This window comes from Diceros bicornis, chromosome 16 (assembly GCF_020826845.1).
Source record: "Diceros bicornis minor isolate mBicDic1 chromosome 16, mDicBic1.mat.cur, whole genome shotgun sequence".
NCBI classification, from domain to species: domain Eukaryota; kingdom Metazoa; phylum Chordata; class Mammalia; order Perissodactyla; family Rhinocerotidae; genus Diceros; species Diceros bicornis.
The window spans coordinates 46992149-47013441 of NC_080755.1; the positions used below are offsets into that span (position 1 = coordinate 46992149).

Genomic DNA, 21293 nt, shown 5'->3' on the forward strand with positions numbered 1-21293 from the left:
TCTTCCTTCCGAACAAAAGAGTGATAGCTATTTTTCCACTCAGGTTTGGATTTGCCATTTTTATATTTGTGCATTTAGAAGACTGATTCAATTGATGATCCTTTCAATCTAAGATGTCAACTTGTAAGCAGGAATTTTATAGGCCTTGGTCAAATGGTAGCTCTTTAAGGCTGTCATTAGTGCTAATTCATATTTATTGGTGTTCCCAATGGATTTAATTTCTTGAATTTCCACAAAGGATGATTCTAAGTTGGAATCACTGATGGTAACGACAGATTTGAGCATAGAGGAGTTGTACACTCCTTCTACTTTAGAATCTCCTATTAAAACAATCAGTCTTCCTTGTAGGCAAGTATGATGCAATTTAAGGTTAACATTTTGCTTTTTACTTAAAACATATTCAGTTATTAATCCTGAAATTTCTTTTTTTCCTCTAGATCATATTTAGTTTTTACAAGAGTTTTGAAAAAAGAACTCACAATCAATTACCTTTACATCTTCTTTGCCTCAACTCTTACGAAAGACAGTGTAACTGAGTGAGAAGAATACAATAATGAGAGTCAATATCTAAATTCTAACTGTAACTTGTCTTTGTTAGCTGTGTACCCAGGGGTAAGTTACTCAACTCCAAATGGGGAAAATAACACTAGACGTTATGCAGAATAAGTCCCAGGTTTATTCAAGGAGTAGCAGTATGGAAGACAGCTGGTCCACAACAGATACACAATAATTACAGATATTATTATATGTTCGAACTGAAAATACTTGCTTACGACCTAAAACTAAGAGTATGGAGTTCAAGAACCCTTAGAACTCAAGCTACCTTCACTTATGATCATCTTTGCACTCTTTGTCTCTATCTTGTTCATATCCATTTGATTTTAAATCTTTCTCCTGTACAATGACAGGAAAATCTTAAATGATATTATAAATATGTTTGAGAATATAGTTGTTTCAACTATATTTTTGTTTGCATATTAGGCATGCATGTTACCTAACTTTATCTATCTTCTATAGATCTTCTTAGATCATCTCAAATACTATATCAATCATTTTCCATAAAGGAAGTTGGGGACAAAGTTATCCTTGATGTTTTAAGGTCTCCCTTGTAAACTATAGGTATTCCAGGTCAAATGAACCACCTATGATAGGACCAGATCCACATGGTCATGAGCTTGATTCTCTAGGATCAATTCCATTGCCTACGGCTGTGGAATAATATTCCAATTTGAAGGATTAGCTTTGCTTTGCTTGTTTCCTTGGCCACAAACAGCATGTCCTAATCCTACTTACTTCTCTTTCAGAAACATTACTTCCGGTCACATAAGAGACAAGGAAAGAAAGACAGTGGATGGTCAGCACAAACCCATCACTCGAATAACTGAGAAATAGACGGAGGAACCAACACTGCTATCTGTACACACAAGGGTCAGGATCTGGCCACCTTCCGTATAATATATATATATAAAATATAACTAGAAAAAAGCAGATTCCTTCAATTTACAAATTGATTCTAAGAATGGTGCCTATTTTCAGAAAATCCATACTTTACTTCATTAAAGCCTTATTTTGATAAACTTTTCATCTAGATAAGCAATCGTTTAAAGTTAAAAGCCAGTCTAAGAAAACAGTTAATTTTATCATTATCGATTGCAAATTTTTTTGTCATCTTTAAGAATAGAGTCTTCTTATAGTCACATACAATGTGGCTTTAGATATATTCACACAAAAAGTAAAAGATAGAACTAAAATGTAAAAATGACTTGATAATTGTTAACTGATTGATCAGAGAGTACATTTATTAACTCAACAAATAGTTACTAATCTAGTCTATGCTTGTCACTCTGGTGCTGGGGACAGGGTGGTGAGTAACTTCGATGTGGCCCCTAGTGATCCTTCGTGGGATTTTTGTCACTAATCAATTTAGTGTAGCAGGTTTGTTTATTATTTTTTTTTGTGAGGAAGATCAGCCCTGAGCTAACATCTGCCAATCCCCTTCTTTTTGCTGAGAAAGATTGGCCCTGGGCTAACATCTGTGCCCATTTTCCTCTACTTTATATGGCACACTGCCACAGCATGGCTTGACAAGTGGTGCATCAGTCTGCGCTTGGGGTCCAAACCTGCGAACCCTGGGCCGCTGAAGTGGAGTGCGCAAACTTAACTGCTACACCACCAGGCTGGCCCCTAGTGTAGCAGTTTTAATAGTAAGGATCAGAGACTGACTCAAGCTTGCTCAAGTAAAAGGAGATTTATCATGAAGATTTCTACAACTTAGGTTTTGGACCCTGAGAGCTCTCCAGACCTACGGCCACTCCTTGTAATTCATAGGCCATTCTAGCCTCTTTCCTCCCTCTGGTGACACCTCTGCCTCTCTGTGGCTTCTGCCCCCTCATGACTACAGCGTGGACTCTTCCTTCATGGTATCTCTTGGTACATTCTTACAGGTTCTGTACCTGCTGCTAACTCTCTCTCTTAGTATTTCTGAGTTCAGAATGCCAAGATCCTCTGATGGCCCAGCTCATCATTTTAAAGCAGATGTGGGCCACCCAATGAATGGGCCACCCTAGGATCAGGTGTTCCCATTCCTGGTCCAATGAGCTACAAAAGACGACGACAAGCCAAGATCACCTGGTCTTGCCCCTTCCACAGTCTCCATAAATCATGGCTCTTAGGTGCAAACATGTAAGTTACATTGCATCTTAGGTCGTATTATATTCAAATAGTGACACAGCTATTTAAATTCTCCTGTGTGAATTTATCATTGGGAATAATTAAATACCTTTAGAAGTGCATTACTTCCTTTGAATCACGTAAGCACCATATAATTTTGAATAACCTTACTTTCTGAGGAAAGGATTGATATATTAGAAGCACTTTTCAATCACACTATATAGACTTGAAGGGCTTGGAGAGACTTGGAAACCAGTTAGGCCAAACTCCTCATTTTACACAGAAGAAAACTCCTCATTTTACACAGAAGAAAGCTAAGGCCAAAAATGGTTAAGTGACTTAGCAGATTTTGTTAAGTGACAGTTCTGTTAAGCAACTAAAATGGACTTTGAACTCAGAAAACTTATAACAACATTGAACAATTTGATAGCGTATACATACATGCATACATGTACATATGTATGTATGTACATATATATATGGGAGGGAAGCAGAGTTGAGGGACAAACGAGGTTTACTTTCTGGAGCTGTTGTTTTAAAACAGTGTGTGTGTATGTGTGTATAGATGTAGATATAGATATGAAAATCATTTTAGTTTTCTTTATCATAGGGGGAAAAACGTCATGGTTCACCAACTCAGGCCAAGGCCAAGACATCTAACTAAATTACAAAATTTAATATTTGCCACGACTCCTCCAACATAAACAGATTTAAAAGATATGCAGCTTTAAATTAGGTGGCTGTTGGCAAGGCTGTTTTTATGTGGGGATGCATAGAGCATCCTGGTAAATATCCTTATCCTGGTCCTCAAGCTAACAACAAATACCACAAACAAAAAAGACATTCAATGGTTCTGCTCTCTTTGTTTCCAGGGAGTATTGTGAAAGTAATTATTCTCTTGTATTTAAGAGGCCTATTTCATGGATGGGAAAATGTATTAAATTTCATTTGGCAGTTATTCAATCCTTGTTAATGTTATCTCCAGAGATAACTGCTTCAAAACAGGCTTTCAGACCTCAGTTCCTTCTCTTCTACCATAATCCTTCTAAAACAGTGTAGGATGGGAACTTTAGGAAACTTAACAATTTCTAGACCAAGTGATAATGACACAAAACCAGAAATGCTATTAGAAACATTTTGGTCTATCAAAACGAAAGTTTGTCATTCATGGCATCTGGTTCCAAATTTTTCTTTTGACATAGGTGTTTTTGAGAAAGAGGAAAAATAACAACAAAATGGGACAAAGAAAAAAGTCTTGGTAAGTTTTACTTTTTTCTTTTCTCTTTCTCTTGTTTGCCATAAACACGAAAGAAAAGCTGATGGGCTTTTACTGTAATTAGACACCCACTGACACAGAAAACAGTTTTGGTGTCTGAACTGTAATCTCACCATGAAATATCAATTATACATGACAGTTGTAGAGTGTTAGATTTCACTTTCAATTATCTTGCCAGATCTCTGTCATATTAGAGGAAAGCAAACTTTTCTCAATGTGCAAAATACCATTTAGTCCAAAAGTGCATCTTTTAAAGAGGTGGGAAGTGGTCATGCAAACTTTTTCTAATAGCTCACAGATGGGAACCCGGAAGTTCATGAAATGGCAGCAGTAGACGGATATTCTGAGGAACAACACCAGAGGCATCAAGATTCCGGAGAAAACAAGACCCTCCTCTAATAAGCAACTCCTCTGTGTGACAAAGACCTAACAACCAGGACACTCTTCAAACACAAATATAATTTCCATATTCCTCAATTTAAAAAATTATCAGACTATTTGTTTTAAATTCATGTGATTAAACATTTAAAGAACTTTTCAGTAAAGTCAGATCTGGATTCAATTCTTTTGTTTGGATTTTGATTCTTAAAATGTTTATCCGAAGAAGACTTCTTAACTGTCTTAAGAACACGTATTTTTGCCCCCCGAAATCTAACAGCTTCACTGATGCTTTGCCTGAAATTTAAGGTAATTTCTCATTGGGCAGTTCCTCGAGATTTATTTAATGCTGATTCTCCAGAAGATAAAATAATCTTCAAGAGGATTTAAACATGATCTAAATGACCGTGACCTTGGCAGTGCTGACCTGTCATGTGATCAGCTAGGCTGAAACTCCCATGATGTCCACCTCAATGGTTAAAATGAATGATTCCATGATTTAGTTCGAGAGATGCAAATGGTTGTTGCCTGATTTCAGTTCATCTTTTTTTTAACTCATAAGTTCCATCTATTAAAACTGTTTCATTTCTCTCCTCTGTATTTCCACCCTCCACCCCCAATTCTGTACATCATTTTCCTACAGTGGAAACCATAGCTGGATGCAACCTACCCAGTGGGGACCTCGGCGGGAGGTTATTTCATCCCTTCTCTGCCCCAGGTAGCAGGTTAGTCAGTAGGTTATAGGAAACTAAAGTTAATCCATGACTAGTGAACCAAGCCCATGTAGCACAGAGATTATGGTGAAATTTTGCAATTACTTGTAAGCAGCTTCTTTTGTTTAGAGTGAGGGAAAAGCAATTGAACTTGATGTGTACTTGGAATTTCGGATCCCTGCAGTGCAAGCAGACCTGTGTGAGTGCACAATCACGCAGCTGACTTCCACACAAAGCACTCCATAGCCAGCCCAGGAGGTCCATCCCTAGGGATTTATCCTTACTTAACTGGCCTTTATTTTTAAAATGATTTTCTTATTATCCAAGTAACACACGCTTATTGTAAAATATTTGGAAAGGAAGTGGAAGTATAAAGCAGCTTTCCTAAACAAATGAAAAATTTCTTCCCCATCACTTTCCAAATAGTCACCTTTTAAACGCTATCTTCTCTGCCCATCACTTGGTCCCTTGCATATCAAAGTTCCAGCATGGATTTTTCTTGTTCTATGGATCAACTCTAAGATCAATACCTTAGGCTTCTGCGTCCTTCATCTGGACATCCTATGGCCATTCTAGTTCCCTCCTATTTTTAAATTCCTTAATCTCAATGTTCAGTTACCTACTCATGGCCCCTCATCTGCTGCATTCACTCTCACATCACCAACGGCTGGGTTCCTCCACATGGCTCACCGACCCTCTCTCTTTTATTAGTCGCACAGATCCTCTTAGTCTACCTCCTCCTGGACTGTCTGGATCTGCAGAACTCCCATCATCTTGCTGGGCCTGGATAGGGCTCTCCCTTGATTGTTCATTATGGATATCACCCTTAAAACACACTCAAGGACAGCGTTTAACAGGGCAGGGCATACACTTCCATGATTCTGTTTTGTTGCCATTTATAAAGCTTACACTTGTCTTGAGATGTAAGTGTCCCAAGGGCAAAGACTGGGTGTAGAGGTCACTGTACAGAATTTTTATAATATTACAATGTGCAATTAAATGCCTCCCAAATAGTAAATGATGATACAAATGGCATGTGTCTGTGAGACTATTTCTGAAATCTAAAACCTTTTGATATTGTTGAATATATATTTAGCATGTTTCTATCAAATAATAAACATTTAATTCAACAAATGCCTTTTGAATGTCTACTATATGGAAGGCACTATTTAGGCATTGGAGGAAAAATAATAAAAGAGAGATACATCTATTACTTTACAGGCTTTTACATCTTAATGTTGGATTAATATAATTACTATAGAAGGCAAAATAAGATGGACGTCATAAAAGAGTACAAGGTCACGTAATGTTTTAAAGGATGGGTGAAATCATACTGGATTGAGAAACTACGGACTACTTTAAGAGAAAGGTGGTATTTTAGACAGGTTTTGAGTGATGGGTAGAATTTTGATATAGATTATCTAAATATATTTTTTAAAAACTGACATTTAATATTAACTAAACATCTCAACTTTAAATGACAGTTTCTATTTTTACACTGAAAAGTGGCATTATTTAGATTACATATATATATATACATATATATATGAAGCAGCAGCTAAAGATTGCATATTAATGTGTTTTCATATTGTCAGACTACATATTTAGGACAAGAAGCAGATTTTTGTAAAGCCCTTTATAAACCTCAATGGCTTTGCTACAAAGTGAACAACATAGCGCATTTTGGACACAAATGGTACCTCACTGTATGTGTGTATTATTGGCCCAAATGATTCATTCTTATTTAACTGCAATGAAGTCTTTCATCTCCCAGCTATACAATAATAGTTTCCATATGACCAGTGGCTCTGCTATAAATAAGATCAAAAGCAAAAGAAAGGATTTAATAAAAGAAAATGACATTAAGAGTAGCATTAAATCAAGGAAAAAATACCAATATCCAACTCTTTTTTTTTTTTTTGAGAATAAAGCTCCACAGAGTACTAAGCAGCTTTCCCAATATGCCACAAAAAGGCATTTTACAAGCAGTAGGCATGTGCAAAATCCATTTGTGTGTGCCTTGGCGTGGCAAAGATTAAGTTGGGGGCAAGTGGGGATGGGGGATTAGGGGAAGAATGCCCCATTGAGAGGCAGGCTGGAGAACAGGTAACAGACCAAACAGCTAGGTTCACACTGTACAGAGTACAAGGGAATGTGTCAATGGCAGACGTCCATCCATTTCTGTTCTTTCCTGTTCTATTTAATGGAGACAGACTTTTTGGTAATCCAGAGGTTCTCAGAGAATCATAACATTGCTCAACTCTAGTACATGAGTTCTGAGAAAGGAAGTTTTTTTTGGCAATGCACAGTGACTTGATATGAAGAGCCAACTTCCCAAACAAATTTTCTTCTAGTTCTTAAAAAAAAAAAAATCACAATGTTAATCTCTATTCCCGACTGGATAAACAGCTGCTAATAACCTCCAGCTCCCAGGGGAGGAGGTTGTTTCCTTTCATCTTCGGACTGGTGGATATCTGACGTGCACTGGACTTTAGTGATTCCACATGTTTCTTACTTTGCCTTTTTCAAAACTGCGCTGGTACTGGTCTTGCCAAGTCAGGTTTCTTTTCTCCCTTTCCCTTAGATTGCACCATAAACTTGGAGGACATACTCAGTTACGGTACTACTATTCGAAATAGTAGTTCTTTTACTGTGGGTGTATTTAAAAAGGAAATTCAAGCACTTAAAATATCTTAAGGAAGCTAAAGCCTTGGACCTTTTGTATCAGACGCCCTGTGAGGGAAATGACCATTTCAGTTTCTTTCAGACTGAGTTAATTACTCACTCAAGGGCTGGCGATGTTCAAAGATACTCAATTTCTAATAGCATTGCTAATACGATGACTTACTTATATCTGTTTGTCTCCTAAATAAAGGAGCCAGCTTCAACACTTTTTCCTCTCACACAAAGTACCCTGCAGAAGATTCCAGGGCCAGCCGGCCCCCAGAGTCTTTCTCACTTGTGCCCGAGCACCTGTTTTTCTGGTGACCTCAGTTCTACACCTCAAGATTCAGACATTTCGCAAAACAGCTTTTTAAACAAAAGCCAGCTGTTTCCCATCTAGACTACAGGGGAAAAAATTGGGGCAGCTTACAGAAACATTACCCAGAGACTACCATTCTCCAAAAACTTTCACACACTTTCGGCTCCAAACGAGACCCGTCCGCGTGCAGAAGCCGAGGAGAAGGCAAATGCGAAATGAAAATGTGGAAACTCAATACCATGGTTTTTGACAATATGTCCAATTAACTGCTTGAAAATGAATGGGGCTATTGTATCAGGACAATGCTTCCCCAAAGATGTCATTTTTAACTAATACTGGACAGATCTTTTGGTTAAACTCAACTTTATAGCTGTAAGATGATTTATGGACATAGAGGAAGCTATAATTACGCACAACTGTGAATGTCAACCAATTAGGTATAATCCTCGTTCAGAAATGCGATGCGATGTTAAAGCTTTTTTTTTTTAGGTTTTCACTCCTAAAGCTACTTTGCCTAAATCCTCTTCTTATTTTGAACCCATTTTACACTTCTGTTTTCTAAGCAATTAAGAGACTTTTGATTTAAAAAATTTACAGCCACAATAAAAGTTAAAATAACACAACAGCCACAGATTTTGAAAAAACATAAAATGGCCAAAGCCTAGTCTTGGCTTTTAAACTGTGCCAAGTTGCTCCAGTATTTTCTGTTTTGGTATGAATGACATAACTGAATTACTTCATGAGCTGCTACTTTAATTCCTAAGGGTGGAAAATTCCATGAGTTAATTTAATTTGGATGTAAAAAATATACATGAAAACTCGCTCTTCCTGTGGACTCTCATGTGAAATATTTGAGCCAATTGTTGGAGCTGCTGTGCTGCGAGCTGGGGCTTTTCGCCCGATGCAGCACTGGCTGGCCCTCTGCAAGGGCCAGTACCATCAGGTAATTTTCTTACTTCTATTTGGGCACATAAGATCCTTTATTTTCTGCGTATTTTTTTAATCATGTTTATTCCATAGCCCTGTAATGCCCTTTCTAACCTGCTCTAACTGTTGAAATCCTACGCAGACTAATATGAGCTTAATGACATCTTCTCCTGGAAGCCTTTCCTAGCTGTCCCCTAAGGCTGGACGATGCTCATCCTTCTCTGAAACACTTCTTAGGTCACAATAATTCTACCTTGCATCAGAGTTAGGCACAGACTTGTGTTATCACCCTCTCATAGTCAAAGGCCTGTAGGATCAGAGATTTTCTCTTGCACACTTATGTATTCCCCAAAGAATCCGAGACACAGAACACACAGAATGAGTGAATAAACATCTCTGTATCTTCTGATATATACAATATAGTGAACCCCCACCAGAAAATCTGCTTTGTTTGAGACCACAAGGGTAATGTTTTTTTTTTTTTTTTAATGAAAGGGTTGTGCCTTTTCTAAATTATGGACAATTTAGCATTCTGTCTTGGTCCCCAGTAAATGTTCAATAAAAAATATAATGATGACTATGCCATTAAAAGCATCTACCTGCTTTTTCCTCTATTATTTAAGAAGAAAGCAAAGCAAAAATAGGATGAGTCTATTTTAAATATGTTTTTATATTTTAAAAGTGGGGATGACAACAAATTTTTGCTTTTATTTATTTAAAGTTCATGATGCCAGGGTGCTAAACACATACTTTAGGGAAAACATTTAGGGAACTAAGCTTGGTTTGTCCTAGAAGCATGGAAAAAGGGAGTCCTTTGGGTTTGATGGTCCACTGTCTTGTTTCTAGGTCACAGGACCTGAATTTGGGTAAATTATGTACTGGGGGAAAAAGAAGGGGCCATACCTAATTTGGACCCTGGGATCTGGGCATGGGTCATGTCCTAACCACTTGTCTTAGGGGTTGTTAATGGAATGTAAATGGTCTCACTGCTGTGGTTGTATTCAAAACCTCTTGATTTTTGTTTAAATTAATGCAGAAATATCAAATGGTAAGCTTAAGGATCCTGAAGTTGTTGTAACTAATCCATGGTTAAGAGAATTTCTTTAAGTCAGAGAGAGAAAGACAAATACTGTATGTTCTCAGTTATATATAGAATCTAAGAAAAACAAAATCAAAGAAATAAGAGTAGAATGGTGGTTGCTGGGGGCTGGGCCGTGGGGGGAATGGGGAGATGTTGGTCAAAGGATACAAACATCCAGCTATAAGATGAATAAGTTCTGGGGATCGTATGGTGATGATAATTAACAATACTGTATTATGTATTTGAAAGTTGGTGAGAGTAGATCTTAAAAGCTTTAACCACCAAAAAAAAAAAGGGTAATTCTATGAAGGGATGGAGGTGTTTACTAACCTTACTGTGGTAATCATTTTGTAACATATACACGTATCAAATCATCACATTGTACACCTTAAACTTACATATGTTAGATGTCAATATTAGAAAAAACTTTTAAAAAATAAAATAAAGTCTTTTTTCCTCTCTGTCCTTTTTTTCTTTAAGTTTTCTTAAAATAAAGTACAATATTGATGTAGGTAAAAATTTTCATTTGAAGTTGCTAATCTGCTTTCAGAAATATTTGATAATCATGGGGATTAGTAGAGATGGTGGAACACTAGAGATAGGCAAATATCCTAATTAAAAAAAAACAACAATATAGTAGCTACAGAAAGATGATGTTGATAACTAAGATCTTGGGTGAAATTCTGTAATAGGCAATTTAAAAGACAGTTCAAACTGCTCTGAAATAAAGGCAGTGACCTCAGTCTCAAGACAAGTCTTTCTGGACAAACACCATTTCCTCATTTGCGGGAATGCTGTATGCGTGGTGTCTTGTGATAATGTTACGGACAAAATGAGAAAAGGTGGACTGCATGAGAGTAAGATCAGGTGGACAAAACTGGTTGAAATATTAAACCCAAAGAGCAGGGGATGATGTAAGCACAGAGAGAATGTCTGTCGTATTGAACCTCAGGCTTTCTGCTCTATGACCTCCCATGGTCAACATTTTCATTTGTGGCTTAGATGTGGGCATTATGGTGCCCATCAAATTTGCCGACAGCAGAGCTGGCAGAATATGTGACTGAATGAGGACCTAAGAAGACTTTTAGACTGGAAACAGATTGAAGGCTGTAGTATGAAATTCAAAGGCGTTATGTGAGGTTTTATACTGGTACAACAAAAGAATACAAGGATAGTGGAGAGACGTGTAGCTTAAGGATTTCAGCTGATTACAAGCTCCATATTTGTCAGCAGGATGATGAAGTCATTAAAAATAGGATCTTGCTAGGCTGCCTTTAATGAAGACATAATGTACTGAAGGGGTCTGGGGATAGATCCACCCCAGTCCACCCTGCTGATTTCTCGAGCACTGAGTTCAGTTTGAGATTCTACACACTAAAAGCCTTGAAAAAAAAAAAAAGGCATTCTTTTTAAACTAGGGAAAATGCACTGGCAAGTCATTAAGTCAAAACTTTTTTTTACGGTAAATATTTGAAGACACAAATGCCTGACCTAGAGAAAAAAATACTAATAGACTATCTTCAAATAACTCAAAGTTTCTCAAGTATTTGTTCCGTTGACTTACGGGTACTTCCAACGGGCAGAAAAATAAAGACTGCACAGAGAAGTAAATTTGGGCTGGACATAAGGAAGAATTTTCTAACATTTGATGCAAATGGGCTTTGTGGTCATTTAGAGCTACTCACCCTGGAGGAAGGAGGCTGATAGAGGCTTGTTGACCACTTGGCAGGGAATTTGGAGCATGACCTCTAAGGTCCCTGAGATTCTACAGTAATAATTGCTTAGAAATGAAGTATGTGCTCAAATATAGACGAAACTTTATGGAATCAAAATCTGTGAAAACCTAAGAGGAACAAGACCGAAGATAATGAGGCCTCTACAGATCATACCTCTGTTGAAGAGGTCCCCACAGAAACAGAATTCTCTGACTTCTGCTACTCCCATGGCTACATACCAGTAAATGCTACCCAAGATATCATGTCACTGCCCACTACCCTCTCTTGTTGCCAAGTATGATGGGCAGAAGTAAACAGCAACTTGTTGCAGGAAGCCAAGGGGCAACTAAAGAGTTTTCTTAGGTTTCATTAGTTAAGTCAGAGTAACAAAATGGTTTATAATACCAGCCACAGTTTTGAAATCGCTATGGTATTTGGTTAGAGAGGAAGTTTGCTGTGGCAGTGTGGTCTTTAGTACGAACAGCGCTGGTCTCGTTGCTGGCTTGTCTGGTTTCTAATCCTGGCTTGGCCATTAACTAGTGAGTATCCAGGCTTGGGTCACTTCCCCTTTCTGGGCCTCGTCTTCAGCAGTAAAATAAGGGTAATAGGCTAAACGTCTTCTGGGGTGCTTTTAGAATCTAAAATTCAATGGTCCTAACTCTTAAGAACGATGAAAGCAAAACTAATCTGTTTGTCCTAGGAGGCCCTAAGTGGTAAAAGTTCTCATACGCTTAATGTCAGTTAAATAAAAAGGTGCTTCATCACCTAATGAATGTCCTGCTGATAAATTCTTTTTAACCCAAAATAATACTAAAAATGTTATTGAAAAGAGGGAAACTGGGCTAAGGTTGTCTTAAATCAGTGGTTTCTGAAAGGTGCCACATCCCCACCTGGAGGTTCTAGTGAGGGGTCTCAGGGGACACTGTGGAGGACAGGCGTGGGTGGGGAGATTCATAGGGCTCCTCCACCCCCAAGTCAGCCAGACCAACGAGATCCTTAGGAGATCACTCTTCCTCCACCAAGTGACAATGTGGCCCTTCCCTCCCAGATAGGAGAGCTGCATCCCCGCTCTCTTATGGGGCTTATGACACGGATGCAGCAATGTGTTTTCAAATTCTGCCCTTTTCTACTAGACTGTGAACTCCCTGAGGGCAGAGATCACATCTTAGCATAGAGCCTGGCATTTGGTAACCACTTGATAAATCTTTTTGAAATGATTAAATGGACTTTAAGCAAAAAGGAGATGGGAACCACACTGATATTATATATTAATAGTATAGGAGACTTTTAGCTTAATGACCCCAACATTGCTGACTCTACTGACAAGTAATCAGAAGCACATACAAAGTTACATGAAGACATTTCTGATGCAGCTTTTGTTCTTATTCAGTTAAAAGAGGAGACTAGGTCATTTGAAAGACTTTTGTTTGGGTCTCATCTGTGGATCTGAATACTGAATGAATAATGGAGAGAATTACATTTGGAAAATTGCCATTTCAATAATTTATTTAAAAATCTGATGATTTAATATCAGGATAAACCATGGAGCTATTGAAGGCACAGAGGGGATTATAGCTGGGTATGAGTTCTTGACTAGGTTAGTGACAAACCCAGCTGTTTCCTTATTCTCCAACATTCAGAGATTTCTGCTTTGATTCTGTTAGAAAAGTGGGTGGTTACGGTTGGACAAATAACTCAATAATTTAAAATTTACTACTTCAAGGACCCTAGTAAGGAGAGTTCACACCTCTTGTCACTTAGCACAGACATGTTCATTTAAGAGTGTTTAGACAATGTGGGTTTTAATCTAGTATGCTATCACACTGGAGGAAAAGTTCTTTACCTCTACATTTGGGTAGAGAGCTGCTCTGGGAAGTTGGCCATGAGATGCCTGGAAACTTCTTTCATCAACCAACATTTATCAAGATTTGAAAATCACAAGCTCTTACCACCTAAAATTAGTTCTCAAAAGCTGTACCTACAGAGAATCTCTGAGGAGTGCTCATGGTAGTAAAAAAGAAGAGCATGGAATTTAGAGTCAATGTACCTGAATTTAAATGTAGCTTCACGACTTCACACTAATTACGCAAACCTTCTAAGGCTCGTTTGACCAACGCTTAAAATGGACACTATTATCCTCACTGGGCTCTTGTGAAGATTGCCTGAAATAATGTATATGGAGCACCTAGCAACTTGTCAGGCACTCAGAAAATATTAGTTTTCTTTCTTCCCTTTTCACTGATAATTTATTTACTGGGAGAGAAACAAAACGTAATACATGGTACTCAAGGAAATTTACAGTACAGTTGGTAAGGCAAAAGTCATACCTACAAAAGACTTATGGCTATGCATAATTGGGTAAGATAAATATCTAGCCATTGGTATGATTCATAGTGCTATGAGAGCAGAAAAGAAAATTACTATCACTGGTAGAGGTAGCAACGGAAGGCTTCCTGGAAGAGGCAGAATTTGAGTCAGAGCTTTGAGAATGGGTAGGAATGAGAGAAGAAGAGAGAAGTGGGTAGGGCAGGCCAAGCCAGATAGATATAAAAGAAGTACCTAATGAGAACGTACAGGGCAAATTCTGGTAATATGCACAGACTGATCTTGCTGGAAAAGTTTTTGCATACTGGAATAGCTAAACATAAGGTTTTTGGTAATTGGTAATGGGGCTTAATAAGCTGGGCTAAGAAATTGGTCTTTATCTTGTGGATAATGGAAAGCGGGTGAAGGTTTTTGAGCAGGAAAGAGCATGGCCAAATCATATCATCCAGAAAGCCCGCAAGTATACAACATTCACTCTGGTGTCATGAGCCGCGCTGCTGTGAAAGAATCCCTTTCATTATACTAATACTTAGTAAATCACTGAAGACCTACTTCAGAACTCCAAGGAAAACATTTTATGAATCAAAAGCTAAGTACAATATGTTAGCAATTAAATGAGATAACATAATAGCCGAGGCAGAACCACAGTTTTCCCCACCACGATTTTAAGCTGCTGCAGAAAGAAATGCTTATATCATCTTCCAAGTTATCAAGTCACTTTGTTTTGATTTTCGGAAGGCAGAGAGAGAGGAAACGAGAAGAGTGTGGGGTGAAGAGGATTCCGAGCTGTCTGTTCTTTAATCAGAAGGAATCATTAAGGAGAGTTACAAAAGAGATTGGCGCAAAAGAAAACCAGCCCCGGGATGGGTCTTCCATTACCACAACTCGCTTAGATTCCAGAACAACAAATGAAGGTGTGTAGTTGGGAAAGAAACTCCCACCCTTGCTTTCTCCGCCGAAGTTTCCGGTGCATACCTCCCACTGCTACTTTATTTACTGCAGCTGGCCAAAGTTTTATGGCCTGTTTCATGTATTAAAATTCAAATGTGGAAAACATTACCAGTATCCTCCTTGAATTTTTTTTTGTTGTTGCGGGGGAAGGGGGGGTGGGTTTTTTTGTGTGTGTGTTCTCCTTCAACTTCCTTTTTATTGTGGAATGTATCAAATGGTCAAAGGCTAACTTCAGACTGACTAAATTCAAAAACTATTTCCTTTGTTCTTATGTTTTTGTTTGAAAATTCATACCAGTTTGCACAAGGAAAAAAAATGACACTCCGATCTCTTTCGCACACTTGAGAGCTTCAGGCTGAGGAGCTCAGATTCTGTGGACTCGCTGAATATTTTCGAGAAGGAAGGAGAAAGACTACATTTGGTTTAAAAGGCAGCAGATTGTGGCCACGCCACATCCCTGGAGTTACTCTATTATCTGGTTGGCTCTGTGGTCATCCTTGATGGAACTCTAAATGTCTTCAGAGGAGTGAACAGGAACTTTTCCTCATCAGCAAAACTAGTAGCTTTATTGCCTCTGCATAGTTTTTTCAAAATCAAGTCAAAGACTCTTCTGTCTAATATTGGCCAATTATTTTTTTTATCGCTCTGTCCCATTCTCTCCCTTTCCCCTCCACCTGGGTCAGTCCAACCTCCCATCTCCAAAGATGATCCCAGTTTCTTCCTCCTATCCCACCTCTGAATCAGATCCAGAAAGGAGGCAATTCAAAGGTCAAATAGTTCCAAAAGGCATCTATGTATAGTTTATTCTTTTAAAGAACCACTTAACCTACATCTGGTATTTTAGAGCAAACTTTACATATTTATGGAAAAAACTGTCTCTGAAGCAATGCCCTGGGTGCATGCTGCATCCGTTTAACATATGCAAAACGAACACAGCTACAGAAATTAAACTATTTTTCTCTTGATTGAGAGCAGATATACAGAAATGGTTATAAGTCACAGATCTGGCTTTTAATAAAGCCAGATTTCTTAATTAAAAGCAGTATTGTTTAAACATTGTCGTTAAAAAAAAGAGCTGTACAAACCAAAATCTCATATTATATGCATCCCAAGTGTATTTAACACATTACCTGAGGCCAAGCTAAAGTAAAATCTAGATTTTCCTTTTGTAAACTCTTAGCGACTGTCATGAATAGACAAACAATTTTTATTCAATGATGAATTTTTAGGATAGAGGTCAAGGAAAAGAAAAAAAAAAGATTTAGCTTTGGCATTCAGAAATATCTTTCCACATTTTAGAAGTGAGTTCATTGCTTCTATTTATAAACCAGTATTTTTGGTTTCAAATTGGTTGCAGGTTTCAATAATACACCGCTCAGGATGGTACTCTTAACCTTTGTCTTTTATTAAGAGAAACTGAAAGGCGGGCAGAGGAATATTATTGAGCAAGAACTTAGCCTCAGAATAATCTGTACTTATTTTGCATTCTCTTTTTGGAATCTTCTTTAAACAAGAGATGCTATAGTAATAACGAAAAATAGAACTTTGTCCAGGCAAATTTTTAAGAGCCTATAAGATACAAAACAAGACACTAATGTGTGTGATGACCAGGCAGGAGTTTGTAAGGAGCAGAATTACAAAGAGTCACTGGTAAAGTTAAATTCTCCACCCATTCGGGCACCTCATTAATTGTCATCACTTAATATTTTGTTAGGAAGTTTCTCTGAATCTTCATAATCAGCTAAAAAAGGGATACACTCCCAAATCCTTTCCAAAAGTAATGGGCAACATTGAAATTCCAATTGTAATATGGAAAAATCTGCTTAAATATTATTCAAATATAGACTTCTTCAAAAATAGGTAGAGGTAAAACTACTATATACATCAAATTACATAGTGCCACCTGTATATTTAGACAAATGCACCATGTATTTCTACCTCCCATACTCAGAATCAAAAGACATCGATTTGGCTTCTTCAATAAAAAAAACATTTTCAACTTATACATATCTGAAACGTCAGCAATGTAACATGAACATAAGTTGGGTCATTTAGCCAAAATCACCACTATGAAGAATTTAGAACACCAGCAATGACCCAGCAATTCACTGCTAGGCATACAGTTAAGTGAAATGGAAACGTGTGTCCACACAGAAACTTGTACATGAATGTTCATAGGAGCAGTATTCATAATAGCCAAAGAGTGGAAATAACCCAAATATCCATCACCTGATGAATGGATAAATAAAATGCATATCCGTACAATGGAATATTATTTGGCAATAAAAACAACTAACACTCTGATGTGTGATAAAACATGTATAAACCTTGAAAACATTATGCCAAGTGAAAGAAGTCAATCAGAAAAGACTACCTCAAATTGTATAATTCCATTTATAGGAAATGTCTAAAATAGATAAATGTATAAAGAAAGAAAGCAGATTAGTAGGTGCCAGGGACTAGGGGGAGGGAAGAATAGAGAGTGACTACTAATGGATATGGGGATTTCTTTTCTTTTTGCAGGGGGCAAAAATGTTCTAAAATTAGACTGTGTCTTGCTTGCACACTCTATGAATACACTAAAACATACTGAATTATACACTTTAAGTGGGTGAATTTTATGTTAAGTGAATTATATGTTAATAAAGCTGTTTAAAAAAGAGAAAACAGCAGCAGCGGTATTTATACTTGAAATTCTAATTCTATACGGCTAACTATAGAGTCTACATATTCCATCACTTACCATGAGTGAATGTCTGTTGGCTGAAAGAAGACCGGTTCCATACCCTGAGCCCAGACCACCCATTGCTCCATTATGAGAAGGTCCAATGATTCCATGCATGTCCCCGTGACCACCAGGCATAGCTGTGGATGGGCCCACTGCATGATTCCGGAGAACGTGAATAGCATCATCCAGTCTTTCTAAACGATCTTCAATTCGGCTTTGCTGTTGGTTAATAAATGATGTGAAATTTAACTTAGTTTGAAATGCGTGCATAGGTTACGTAAGTAAAACTTGAGTTGATACAAACCACACTTTGGGTTTCTGAATATATGTTTCCAATAAAGTTTATTTCCTTAAAATGAGAATAAAAATAGTGTCCTTCCTAGAAAACTGAAAAGTGTTAATGTTATAATTATAGTGTTATTTTTCATTAACAAAGTAAATTCAGTAATTCTTCCAGGACGTTATAGCGCACATATACTATACTATATCCCATTAGCTTGAAAGAGAACTCAGATTTACTTTAGAAAAGAGAAACATTTATTGAATTTAAGGAACATTCTGGCAGGCATCAGTTAAAAATTTCAAAAAATTAACAATGGAAAGATGACCAATTTATAGTTTCCCAACTAAATTATCTTCTTGAAGGCATATTTCCTTGGTCTCCTCTGTGGCATATGATATAGTGCTAAGTATCAAGTCAGGGACAGGTAAATGCATACAGATTGTAATTTATTGAGAATTATCAATTTTTACCCATATTTCTTGATTTCTATTTTCACCAGCTTGTGTGTGTGGGGGGGGGGAGGGCGGCACTCAGGGAGATTCAAAATGGTTACATAAAAAAAAAATTCTGTTAACTAAAGTGGTATGAGATTTCAAGAGTGAAGAATCACAAAGACTGGGATCAATGTTCACCAGGGCTTCTAACTGATTTCAAGCCCCTCCCATAGCATAGAATTCACTACCTTATACAATTAAATCATATAATTAAAAACCAACAGACTTTTTTTTCCTCCATTTCAGCCATTAGGATCCTAGTTTTCTGCAACTAGATAAGGTCTATAACTTATAGTTTTTGGTTAAGAAAAAGGACATGCAGATGTGTGTTCATTTTTTTCAGTGTGATCAATAATGATATCAAAAAGACATCTGCGTACCACTCTCCAGGGTGTACTTTAAAATACACCATCTCATTGGATTCTCATTCTACATGTGTTAAGGCAAGCAGGGAAGACATTATTATCCTTTCCATATACATGTGCAAATGAAGCTCAAAGAAATTAAGTGAATTAATTACTCAGTGTCACACTGCCAGGAAATGGTAAATTAGGGTTAGACTCTAAGTCTTTTGACTTCAAATTTAGTGCCTCTTTGCACCAGATCATGCTACAATCCACTTTGTTTCCAATGGTCTGTGCAAACAGATGTACCAGCTCTACTGCATGAGAAAAACAATTTCTATTATTCAATACTGACAGGAAGAATGTGTATCTAATATAGTTAGTTTACGGTACACAGCATTCTGATTTGGTGGGCTTTGGTGTTAAGGGACCTCCCCTAAACTCCTAGCTCTGCTACTTATATGACCTTGGAAAAGTTACCAAACTTCTTTGGGTCTATGCTTCTTATTTCATAAATTCCCTAATTTATGAAAATGGGAATGATAATACATACTTCAAGTATAAATGTTAACATGAAAAAAATAATACAAGTGCCTATCATCCTTTCTGGCTCACAGCCTCCTGGTGGAGAGAGTAGTTTCTACTCGCAAATCCCTCTTGAGAGCTGAGAATTCAAAGAGAATTGAAGCTGTAGTTCATAACCTAGTCTCTACAGATCTATAGCTGGACAAAACCCAGTTTTGATAGATGGGTCCTAGAAAATAACCGATGGAGGTAAACACTTAAAACAACTCTCTGTCATTTGGATGCAGGCTGCAGATTAACTGGGTAAGGTAGGTCAAGCATATGCTGTCTCACTCTGTGGTTGCCTTTATTGGCTACACTGCATAGCTGGATGATTCACACACTGCAGCAAGGAAGGGCACCACGAAGGGGGAAATCCACTTTCGTGTTTTCATTTTTAGATTTTCCTTAATTGAAATAGTAAGTCAAAGGGAAAGGAAACTCTGAACCGCTGACAAGACAATAAGTTAGATACACAGATAAACTTATGCCTTCTTCCACATTCCATTTCAAAATATGGAGGAAAAAACGGGAAACTCCACCTTGAAGGACTGAAGAGCTCCTTGCTGCTCCCCCTCCCCATCTGATTCACATCTAGACTAAATAGTGCACAGAGCAGTGTTGTTTCATGCATATTTCCAGCCCCATCCACCACGAGTTGAGAAAGACTAGAGTGCCAGACACTGAATCATCATATGAGCATTTATAATATTAATGACAGCCATGGAGATTTTCAGCTAGTGCTTAACTGAAAGAGGAGGCATTTAACGATATCACTAGATTTCTATGAGAACCAAAGTGAATGAGAAAATAGATAGTAGGCTTTGTATTCAGAGGTCAAGAGGAAAACTCCTACAAACCAGTTACTCTGGAAAGCAAAGCAGAGGTATACAGATTCTTCAAGTGTTCCAGCTATGTAGTTTTGCTGGAATTCCAGAACTCTCCTATCAGGGAAGTTATTTAATCATTGACAGGGATCTTTCCCAAAGACGGGGAGGAGGCCATTATCCTTCTAGGATTTTTAATCTGTCTGGTCCTAGATGTTGAGAGCCCTGGGGCTTACACTGTAGTAGTATCTGGGTGACAATCTACAAACAGGAACCAGCGCAGTCTCATCACTGGCTCTAACCAAACTTCTGTGCTTAACATCAACCTACAGTTCCAATAGTGAAAATAAGAATCTTGGAGAGTGAACTAGATGCAAAAAGAGAGACACAGTCCAAGAATGGTGGAGAGATTAGCAGATGAGACTTACCAAAGAGTGTAAGGGTCCTTCATAATTAGGAGATGATGAGGCCTGTCCTCCGTTTCTAGACCAAACAGCTGTGCCTGCTGATAGTAAAACGGGAATTACAATGAGATCTATATAATCTTAAAAATAATCTCACCAATATCTTAAACAGTTCTTTTAGAAACAGGAATACTGATTTTCATTTAGAGAATAAGGTAAATGCATGTAAACTTTCCATACAAGAATTTTTGGATGAGGAAAACATTTTAAATGTAAAATATGTAGACTTTACATAGACTCAGAATTCTCTCAGGCTTCCTCCTAAGAGGGAACATTTGATTGATTCCGAATTTTTAGCTAGGGAAGGTTCCTGTTGAAGGAAAACTATCACTACATAGTCAAGGTACTTTTAAGAGCACAAAGTGAGGTTTTTTTTTTTAGATCTTCATGCAAGGCCAGTGTGTTAAACCAAAATTCTCTCACCAATGAAAAACAGCTTTGCCACTTGTTTTTAAAATGATCCTTAAGAAGGGATAAGCCTTCAGAAGCTATTTAAGGAAAAAGATTAGTTGGCAGTGATCCACTAAACCAGAAATTCAAAAACTCAATATAACAGCAGTAATAAGTACT

General features: G+C 37.6%; 1 protein-coding gene across 14 annotated transcripts in view; it reads right to left on the minus strand.

Moving 5' to 3' along the window:
- TCF4 (transcription factor 4) overlaps positions 1-21293 on the minus strand; it is a 354155-nt gene that overhangs the window by 12888 nt on the left and 319974 nt on the right. For 9 of the 14 annotated variants that reach the window (XM_058557181.1, XM_058557189.1, XM_058557188.1 and 6 more), the window contains 2 exons: positions 20688-20764; positions 17763-17966 (listed from right to left, as the gene is read on the minus strand). In XM_058557181.1, coding sequence (XP_058413164.1) covers positions 17763-17966; positions 20688-20764 — 281 coding nt within the window. The remainder of the gene's footprint in view (positions 1-17762; positions 17967-20687; positions 20765-21293) is intronic. The other 5 variants (XM_058557193.1, XM_058557187.1, XM_058557183.1 and 2 more) reach the window with 1 other exon arrangement.